The 11,337-nt window shown below is 37.2% G+C and overlaps 1 protein-coding gene across 1 annotated transcript; it reads left to right on the forward strand.

Annotated features, from left to right (window-relative positions):
• Window positions 1-1,578: 1,578 nt before the first annotated feature.
• LOC101686756 (polycomb protein SUZ12-like) lies at window positions 1,579-5,529 on the forward strand (the record flags this gene model as incomplete). The annotated part of the gene is made up of 1 exon (XM_045089107.1): window positions 1,579-5,529. A coding segment is annotated over one exon (2,133 nt), but the record flags the coding sequence as incomplete, so codon positions are not given.
• Window positions 5,530-11,337: the final 5,808 nt, after the last annotated feature.

Raw genomic sequence — 11,337 nt, forward strand, 5'->3', positions numbered from 1 at the left:
GGATGCATTCCTGGAAAACCATAAACTCCCAAAATCGAACCAGAAAGAAATTGACAACCTGAATAGACCAATATCTAGTAACAAGATTGAAGCAGTGATCAAAAACCTCCCAAAAAACAAGAGCTCAAGACCTGACGGATTCCCTGGGGAATTCTACCAAACTTTCAAAGAAGAAATAACACCTATTCTTCTGATGATTTTTCAAAAAAATTGAAGCAAAAGGAAAACTTCCAGACTCTTTCTATGAAGCCAGCATTACCCTGATCCCCAAACCAGGCAAAGACCCTGCCAAAAAGGAGAATTTCAGACCAATATCACTGATGAATATGGATGCTAAGATTCTCAACAAGATCCTAGCTAACAGGATATGATAGCACATTAAAAATATTATCCACTATGACCAGTTGGGATTCATCCCTGGGTTATAAAGATGTTTCAACATTTGAAAATCAATCAATGTGATAGAACAAATTAATATGAGAAGAGAGAAGAATTACATGGTCCTCTCAATTGATGCAGAAAAATCATTTGACAAAATCAAGCATCCATTTCTGATTAAAACACTTCAAAATATAGGGATAGAGAGAATATTCCTGAACTTCATTAAATGTGTTTATGAAAGACCCACAGAAAATATTATCCTCAATGGGAAGAAACTCACAGCCTTCCTGTTGAGATCAGTAACATGAAAAGGATGCCCACTCTCACCACTCTTGTTCAACATAGTATTAGAAGTCCTAGCAACAGCAATCAGACAACAAAGAGAAATAAAAGGTATCCAAATTGGCAATGAAAAAGTCAAACTCTCTCTCTTTGCAGATGATATGATTCTTTATATGGAAAACCCAAAAGACTTCACCCCCAAACTACTAGAACTCATACAGCAATTCAGCAACATGGCAGGATACAAAGTCAATATACAGTAACCAGTGGCTTGGGGGGAGGAGTCAAGAGGGTGGAGAAGTAGCAGGCTGAGACTACATTAGGTAGCAGGAGATGAGCTAGATATCTTATCAAACCATTGCAAATACCTACAAATCAATAGGAGATGGAAGAAAGGAAAAAGAGCAATTCTAGAAACAGAAAATCGACCACTTTTTGAAAGGTAGGACTGGCGGAGAAGTGAATCCCAAGTGATGGGAAGATAGACCGTGGGTGGAGGGGCTGGATTCCAGCAAATGGCGGAGCAACAGAGCACAAAATCATGACTTTTAAAAGTCTTCTCCACTGAGGGGCATAACTCCAGAAGCTAAACCGGGGTGAAGCCCATGTTGGGCCAGCGTGGCCCTAGGTCCCGCAGGGTCACAGAAGGATTGGTGGTGTCTGAGTGTCGCAGAGCTTGCAGGTATTAGAATGGGGAAGCCAGCTACAGAGACAGAGCCGAGGAGTGAGCTGCAGGCTGGGTGAGCTCGGAGTGCGGCAGAAGAGAGGGAGATGGGAGTGATTGGGCTGTTTTCTCTGACAGCGCACTGAGTAGTGGGGCTCCAAGCTCTTGGCTCCTCTGGGCCGGAGACTGGGAGGCCACCATTTTCATTCACACCCTCTGGAACTCTACGGAAAATGTTCAGGGGACAAAAGCTCCCGAAAGCAAACTCTAGCAGATTACTTACCCAGGCCTCTGGTAAGGGCAGTGAAATTCTGCCTCAGGCAAAGACACTTAAGAATCACTACAACAGAGCGGCGGGGGCCGCAGTGTTACCGGTGAAGAAGCTGAAAATGGAGCACGTCCAGGCTGACCACGAGCTTTTCCTCCAGGCCTTTGAGAAACCAACACAGATCTATAGATTTCTTCGAACTCGAAATCCTATAGCTCCAATATTTTTGCACAGGACTCTTACTTACATGTCTCATCAAAACTCCAGAACAAACATCAAAAGGAAAACATTTAAAGTTGATGATATGTTATCAAAAGTAGAGAAAATGAAAGGAGAGCAAGAATCTCATAGCTTGTCAGCCCATCTGCAGCTTACATTTACTGGTTTCTTCCACAAAAATGATAAGCCATCACAAAACTCAGAAAATGAACAAAATTCTGTTACCTTGGAAGTCCTGCTTGTGAAAGATAGCCACAAAAAAAGAAAGGATGTAAGTTGTCCAATAAGGCAAGTTCCTACAGGTAAAAAGCAGGTGCCTTTGAATCCTGATCTCAATCAAACAAAACCTGGAAATTTCCCGTCCCTTGCAGTTTCCAGTAATGAATTTGAACCCAGTAACAGCCATATGGTGAAGTCTTACTCATTGCTATTTAGAGTGACTCGTCCAGGAAGAAGAGAGTTTAATGGAATGATTAATGGAGAAACCAATGAAAATATTGATGTCAATGAAGATCTTCCAGCCAGAAGAAAACGAAATCGTGAAGATGGGGAAAAGACATTTGTTGCACAAATGACAGTATTTGATAAAAACAGGTGCTTACAGCTTTTAGATGGGGAATATGAAGTAGCCATGCAGGAAATGGAAGAATGTCCAATAAGCAAGAAAAGAGCAACATGGGAGACTATTCTTGATGGGAAGAGGCTACCTCCATTTGAAACATTTTCTCAGGGACCTACATTGCAGTTCACTCTTCGTTGGACAGGAGAAACCAATGACAAATCTACAGCTCCTATTGCCAAGCCTCTTGCCACTAGAAATTCAGAGAGTCTTCATCAAGAAAACAAGCCTGGTTCAGTTAAACCTACTCAGACTATAGCTGTTAAAGAATCATTTAATACAGACCTACAAACAAGAAAAGAAAAAGATACTTCAAGTGAAAATCGACAAAAATTAAGAATATTTTATCAGTTCCTTTATAACAACAATACAAGACAACAGACGGAAGCAAGAGATGATCTACATTGCCCATGGTGTACTCTGAACTGCCGCAAACTTTATAGTTTACTCAAGCATCTGAAACTCTGCCACAGCAGATTTATCTTCAATTATGTTTATCATCCGAAAGGTGCTAGGATAGATGTTTCTATCAACGAGTGTTATGATGGCTCCTATGCCGGAAATCCTCAGGATATTCATCGCCATCCTGGATTTGCTTTTAGTCCCAATGGACCAGTAAAGAGAACACCTATCACACATATTCTTATGTGTAGACCAAAACGAACAAAAGCAAGTATGTCTGAATTTCTTGAATCTGAAGACGGAGAAGTGGAACAGCAGCGAACGTATAGTAGTGGACACAATCGTCTCTATTTCCATAGTGATACTTGTTTACCTCTCCGACCACAAGAAATGGAAGTAGATAGTGAAGATGAAAAGGATCCTGAATGGCTAAGAGACAAAACCATTACACAAATTGAGGAATTTTCTGATGTTAATGAAGGAGAGAAAGAAGTGATGAAACTGTGGAATCTCCATGTCATGAAACATGGGTTTATTGCTGACAATCAAATGAATCATGCCTGTATGCTGTTTGTAGAAAACTATGGACAGAAAATAATTAAGAAGAATTTATGTCGAAACTTCATGCTTCATCTAGTTAGCATGCATGACTTTAATCTTATTAGCATAATGTCAATAGATAAAGCTGTTACCAAGCTCCGTGAAATGCAGCAAAAATTAGAAAAAGGAGAATCTGCTCCCCCTGCAAATGAAGAAATCACTGAAGAACAAAATGGGACAGAAAATGGATTTAGTGAAATTAACTCAAAAGAGAAAGCTTTGGAAGCAGATGGTGTCTCAGGGGTTTCAAAACAGATCAAAAAACAAAAACTCTGAAAAGAAAAAACCTAACCCGGTGTTATGGACAAACACTGAAATTGCATTCTAGGGAATTCAGCCTCTAGGAAGAATTTTGTTTTCGTTTGTAATCATAGGTTTCAAACAGGCACTGTTAGATGAAGTAAATGATTTCAACAAGGGTATTTGTGTCAGTGCTCGACTTCACTTTGTCATGCAGCATTACATGGATGTCCATTTCATTGATGTCATTACAACACTCTAGTTGGAGCATGAAAAGCAATAGTTGAAAGAAAGTATTTTTAACTTCAGCAATTGTCTTATGAAATATATTGAATTGATAATCTAGAAATTATTTCATATATTTAAATTATAATGGTTTTAGCATTTGTGACTGGCCATTTTTCTACTTCGTAATTGTGAAGCCTTTTTTGGGGAGGGAAAATTAGAGTGTGATTCTTTTTTAGAAATTGAAGATTTTTGGAAATTATGTTGCATTATTATTGCAATCAAACCTTGATCCTTGATTTTGAAATCATTTATCAATTTGGAATGAGAAATTACAACATAAGATCCTTCTTTATAGAAGTTTTACAATTTTAAAATAGCACTTCTTCATCTTATGCCTGTTTGAGAAAATGTCAATTTTTCACATTGTTGACCGTGAAATGTCATGTTGGCTTAAAAGGTTACTGACCATTTTGTTTTTATGTGGATACTTTTACTGCATTGCTCACCCAGTATGTTTTTTTAAACTTGAAAAAATATTGCTGTTTTGGGTTTGTTTTTTGTTTTTGTTTTTGTTTTTTAACTTCTCAATATGGTAATCACATTGAAAAATTCAGCTGTCCACATCTTTTCATTATAAACCAAGGGAAGAATGAGTTTGGGATTTTTAAGATGCCACTTTCAAGGAAGGAAATGTTCTATAAAAATGAATCAGAAAATCTATAACTTGTATTTTTCTTTGCAAGGGATGTCTTGGTAATGTATTTCATGATTAGAATATCCAATACAGATAAGCTGACTTGAATTGTTGTGAGCAGTTTTGCCCTGTGATATATGTATTTTTATGCACATATTTGCAGTTGGATTTTCTCCAACAGAAAGTGGTTTCACTACTGGCACATTAACAAGCACCAATAGATTTTTATTCCAACTCCAAGCACTGTGATTGAGTAACATCACCTCAATTTTTTATTATCCTTAAAGATAATTGCATTTTCATATTCTTTATTTATAAAGGATCAATGCTGCTGTAAATGCAGGTATTTTTAATTTTTTAATTTCAATCCACCACCATCAGATGCAGTTCCCTATTTTGTTTAATGAAGGGATATATAAGCTTTCTAATGGTGTCTTCAGAAATTTATAAAATGTAAATACTGATTTGATTGGTCTTTTAAGATGTGTTTAACTGTGAGGCTATTTAACTAATAGTGTGGGTGTGATTTGTCATCCAGTATTAAGTTCTTAGTAATTGATTTTTGTGTTAAGAAAAATAGGAAAGAGGGAAACTGCAGCTTTCATTACAGACTCCTTGATTGGTAAGCTCTCTCAATGATGAGTTACAGTAAACTCTGATCATGCCTCTGGATAGTGAATCTTGAGCATTTCTCTCGGGCTTTAATTTGCTAAAGCTGTGCACATATGTAAAAAAAAAAATAGATTATTTTAGGGGAGATGTAGGTGTAGAATTATTGCTTATGTCATTTCTTGAGCAGTTATGCTCTTAATGCTTAAAAGAAGGCTAGCATTGTTTGCACAAAAAGTTGGTGAGTCCCTCCCCCAAATAGTAATGAAATTACTTCTGTTGAGTAAACTTTTTATGTCATCTTATAATAAAAGCTGAAAAAAAATGCTTTTCTACATGAAAGAGGTTTTGAAGAAATCATGTAAGATGATAAAGCATTTGAATGGTACAGTAGATGTAAAAAAAATTCAGTTTAAAAGAACATTTGTTTTTACATTAAATGTTTATTTGAAATCAAATGATTTTGTACATAAAGTTCAAAAATATATATAAAAAAATCACTACAACAGGGCCCTCCCCCAGAAGATCAACAAGAAATCCAGCCAAGACAAAGTTGACCTACCAAGGAGAGCAGAATTCCATTGGAGGAGAAAGCAAAGCACGGAACTCATGGCTTTCTCCCCATGATTCTTTAGTCTTGCAGTTAATTTAATTTTTTTTAATTTAATTTTTTTTTCTTCTGCTAAATTTATTTTAACTTTAACCCTTTTCTTTTTTAACGTTTTGAACACTAGTTCATCTAATATATACACATATGTATTTTTCTTTTTTATATTTTTTTCTTTATTAGTTTTCATTTTATTTTTTCTGAACCTCTTTTTACCCCCTTCTCACTCCCACAATTTGGGGGTCTCTTCTGATTTGGTTAAAGCACATTTTACTGGGGTCTTGGCCACCCTTTCAATATTTTATTTGCACCTTCATATACTCTTATCTGGACAACATGACAAGGCAGAAAAATTCACTACAAAAAAAAAAAAAAAAGAACAAGAGGCAGTACTGAAGGCCAGGGACCTAATCAACACAAACATTGGTAATATGTCAGATCTAGAGTTCAGAATGACAATTCTCAAGGTTCTATCCGGGCCCAAAAAAGGCATGGAAGATATTAGAGAAACCCTCTCTGGAGAGATAAAAGCCCTTTCTGGAGAAAGAAAAGAACTAAAATATAACCAAGTTCAAATTTAAAAAGCTATTAATGAGGTACAATCAAAAATAGAGGCTCTTACTGCTATGATAAATGAGACAGAAGTAAGAATTAGTGATATAGAAGACCAAATGACAGAGAATAAAGAAGCTGAGCAAAAGAGGGACAAACAGCTACTGGACCATGAGGAAAGAATTCGAGAGATAAGTGACACCATAAGATGAAACAACATTAGAATAATTGGGATTCCAGAAAAAGAAGAAAGAGAGAGGGGAGCAGAAGGTATATTGGAGAGAAATGTTGTAGAGAATTTCCCTAATATGGCAAAGGATACAAGAATCAAAATCCAGGAGGTGCAGAGAACCCCCATCAAAATCAATAAGAATAGGTCCACAAACCGTCACCTAATAGTAAAATTTAAAAGTCTTACTGACAAAGAGAAAATCCTGAAAGCAGCCCAGGAAAAGAAGTCTGTAACATACACTGGTAAAACTATTAGATTGGCAGCTGACTTATCCACAGAGACCTGGCAGGCCAGAAAGAGCTGGCTTGATATATTCAGAGCACTAAATGAGAAAAACATGCAGCCAAGAATACTATATCCAGCTAGGCTATCATTGAAAACAGAAGGAGACATTAAAAGCTTCCAGCAAAAACAAAACCTGAAAGAATTTGCAAACAGCAAACCAGCTCTACAGGCAATATTGAAGGGGTCTTCTAAGCAAAGAGAAGGCCTAAAAGTAGTAGATCAGAAAGCAACAGAGACAATATACAGTAACAGTCATCTTACAGGCAATACGATGGCACTAAATTCATCTCTTTCAATAGTTACCTGGAATGTTAATAGGCTAAATGCCCAAACCAAAAGAAACAGGATATCAGAATGAATAAAAAAAAAATAAGACCCATCAAAATGTTATCTACAAGAAACTCATTTTAGACCCAAAGAAACCTCTGTATTTAAAGTGCAGGGGTGGAAAAGAATTTACCATGCTGATGGACATCAGAAGAAAGCTGGGGTGGCAATCCTTATATCAGATCAATTAGATTTTAAGCCAAAGACTATAATAAGAGATGAGGAAGGACACTATATCATACTCAAAGGGTCTGTCCAACAAGATGATGTAACAATTTAAATATCTATGCCACTATCGTGGGAGCAGCCAACTATATAAACCAATTAATAACAAAATCAAAGAAACACATTGACAATAATACAATAATAGCAGGGGACTTTAACACTCCCCTCAATGAAATGGACAGATCATCCAAGCAAAAGATCAGCAAGGAAATAAAGGCCTTAAACGACACACTGGATCAAATGGACATCACAGATATATTCAGAACATTTCATCCCAAAGCAACAGAATACACATTCTTCTCTAGGGCACATGGAACATTCTCTAGAATAGATCACATCTTCGGTCCTAAATCAACCAGTATAAAAAGATTGGTATCATTTCCTGCATATTTTCAAACCACAATGCTCTGAAGCTAGAACTCAAACACAAGAGGAAATTTGGAAAGAACCCAAAAACATGGAGACTAAACAGCATCCTTCTAAAGAATGAATGGGCCAATCCGGAAATTAAAGAAGAATTGAAAAAAAAATCATGGAAACAAATAATGAAAATACAATGGATCAAAATCTGTGGGACACAGCAAAGGCAGTTCTGAGAGGAAAAAGTATAGCGGTACAAGCATTTCTCAAGAAACAAGAAAGGTCTCAAATACACAACCTAACCATACACCTAAAGGAGCTGGAGAAAGAACAACAAAAAAAGCCTGAACCCAGCAGGAGAAGAGAAATCGTAAAGATCAGAGCAGAAATCAATGAAATAGAAACCAACCAACCAAACAAACAAACAAAAAAACCAATAGAACAAATCAACGAAACTAGGAGCTTGTTTTTTGAACGAATTAAGAAGATTGATAAACCCCTGGCCAGACATATCAAAAAGAAAATAGAAAGGACCCAAATAAATAAAATCATGAATGCAAGAGGAAAGACCACAACCAACACAAAGGAAATACAAATCATTATAAGGACATACGATGATCACCTCTACGCCAAAAAATTTTATATCTGGAAGAAATGGATGCATTCCTAGAGACATATAAACTACCACAACTGAACCAGGAAGAGAGAGAAAACCTGAACAGACCCATAACCAGCAAGGAGATTGAAACAGTCATCAAAAATCTCCAAACAAACAAAAGCCCAGGGTCAGATGGCTTCCCAGGGGAATTCTACCAAACATTAAAAGAACTAATTCCTATTCTTCTGAAACTCTTCCAAAAAATTAAAATGCAAGGAAAACTTCCAAACTCATTTTATGAGGCCAGCATCACCTTGATCCCAAAACCAGACAAGGATCCCATCAAAAAAGAGAACTACAGACCAATATCCTTGATGAACACAGATGCGAAAATCCTCACCAAAATACTAGCCAATAGGATTCAACAGTACATTAAAAGGATTATTCAACATGACCAAGTGGGATTTAATCCAGTGCTGCAAGGTTGGTTCAACATCCACAAATCAATCAATGCGATACAACACATTAATAAAAAAAAAAAAAGAACAAGAACCATATGATACTCTCAATAGATGCTGAAAAAGCATTTGACAAAGTACAGCAGTCTGTCCTGATCAAAACTCTTCGAAGTGTAGGGATGGAGGGCACATACCTCAATATTATCAAAGTCATCTATGAAAAACCCACCGCAAATATTATTCTCAATGGAGAAAATCTAAAAGCTTTTCCACTTACGTCATAAACATGGCAGGGATGACCATTACCACCACTGCTATTCAACAGAGTACTAGACGTCCTAGCCTCAGCAATCATACAACAAAAAGTAATTAAAGGCATCCAAATCAGCAAAGAAGTCAAACTATCACTCTATGCAGATGATATGATACTATATGTAGAAAACACAAAATACTCCACTGCAAAACTACTAGAACTTGTACAGGAATTCAGTAAAGTGTCAGGATATAAAATCAAAGCATATAAATCAGTTGCATTTCTCTACACAACAACAAGACAGAAGAAAGAGAAATTAAAGAGTTAATCCCATTTACAATTGCACCCAAAACTTTAAGATACCTAAGAATAAACCTAACCAAAGAGGCACAAAATCTATACTCAGAAAACTACAAAGTACTCATGAAAGAAATTGAGGAAGACACAAAGAAATGGAAAAATGTTACATGCTCCTGGATTGGAAGAACAAATATTGTGAAAAGGTCTAGGCTACCTATAGCAATCTATACATTTAATGAAATCCCTATCAAAATCCCACCCATTTTTTTCCAAAGAAATGGAACAAATAATCCTAAAATTTATATGAAACCAGAAAAGACCTCGAATACCCAAAGGAATATTGAAAAAGAAAGCCAAGGTTGGTGGCATCACAATTCCGGCTTTCAAGCTCGATTACAAAGCTGTCACCATCAAGACAGCATGGTACTGGCACAAAAACTGACATATAGATCAATTGAACAGAATAGAGAGCCCAGAAATAGACCCTCAACTCTACAGTCAACTAATCTTCAACAAAGCAGGAAAGAACGTCCAATGGAAAAAAGACAGCCTCTTCAACAATTGGTGTTGGGAAAATTGGACAGCCACATGCAGAAAAATGAAATTGGGCCATTTCCTTCACCACACATGAAAATAGACTCAAAATGGATGAAGGGCCTCAATGTGAGAACAGAATCCATTAAAATCCTTGAGGCGAACACAGGCTGCAACTTCTTCGACCTTAGCTGCAGCAACATTTTCCTAGGAACATTGCCAAAGGCAAGGGAAGCAAGGGCAAAAATGAACTATTGGGATTTCATCAAGATCAAAAGCTTTTGCACAGCAAAGGAAACAGTCAACAGAACCAAAAGTCAACTGACAGAATGGGAGAAGATATTTGCAAACGACATTTCAGATAAAGGACTAGTGTCCAAAATCTATAAAGAACTTAGCAAACTCAACACCCAAAGAACAAATAATCCGATCAAGAAATGGGCAGAATACATGAACAGACATTTCTGCAAAGAAGACATCCAGATGGCCAACAGACACATGAGAAAGTGCTCCACAACACTCAGCATCAGGGAAATACAAATCAAAATGACAATGAGATATCACCTCACACCAGTCAGAATGTCTAAAAGTAACAAGTCAGGAAATGACAGATGCTGGTGAGGGTGCGGAGAAAGGGGAACCCTCCTACACTCTTGGTGGGAATTCAAGCTGGTGCAGACACTCTGGAAAACAGAATGGAGGTTACTCAAGAATTTGAAAATAAAACTACCCTATGACCCTATGCACTACTGGGTATTTACCCCAAAGATACAGACATAGTAAAAAGAAGGGCCATTAAAGTTCCCCAATGTTTATAGCAGCAATGGCCACAGTCGCCAAACTATGGAAGGAACCAAAATGCCCTTCAACGGATGAATGGATCAGGAAGATGTGGTCCATATACACTATGGAGTATTACGCCTCCACCAGAAAGGATGAATAACCAACTTTTGTAGCAACATGGACGGGACTGGAAGAGATAATGCTGAGTGAAATAAGTCAAGCAGAAAGAGTCAATTATCATATGGTTTCACTTATTTGTGGAGCATAACAAATAGCATGGAGGACATAGGGAGTTAGAGATGAGAAGGGATTTGGTGGAAATTGGAAGGGGAGGTGAACCATGAGAGACTATGGACTCTGAAAAACAATCTGAGGAGTTTGAATTGGCGGGGGGTGGGAAGTTGAGGGAACCAGCTGGTGGGTATTATAGAGGGCACAGATTGCATGGAGCACTGGGTGCGGTGCAAAAATAATGAAAACTGTTATGCTGAAAATAAATTAAAAAAATTAAAAAAAGATACAAACATACTGATCTGAAGGGGCACGTGCACCTGAGTGTTTATAGCAGCAATGTCTACAATAGCCAAACTATAGAAAGAACCTAGATGTCCATCAAC

The sequence above is a fragment of the Mustela putorius genome, unplaced genomic scaffold, assembly GCF_011764305.1.
Source record: "Mustela putorius furo isolate JIRA1106 unplaced genomic scaffold, ASM1176430v1.1 tig00000106_pilon_pilon_pilon, whole genome shotgun sequence".
Taxonomy (NCBI): Eukaryota; Metazoa; Chordata; class Mammalia; order Carnivora; family Mustelidae; genus Mustela; species Mustela putorius.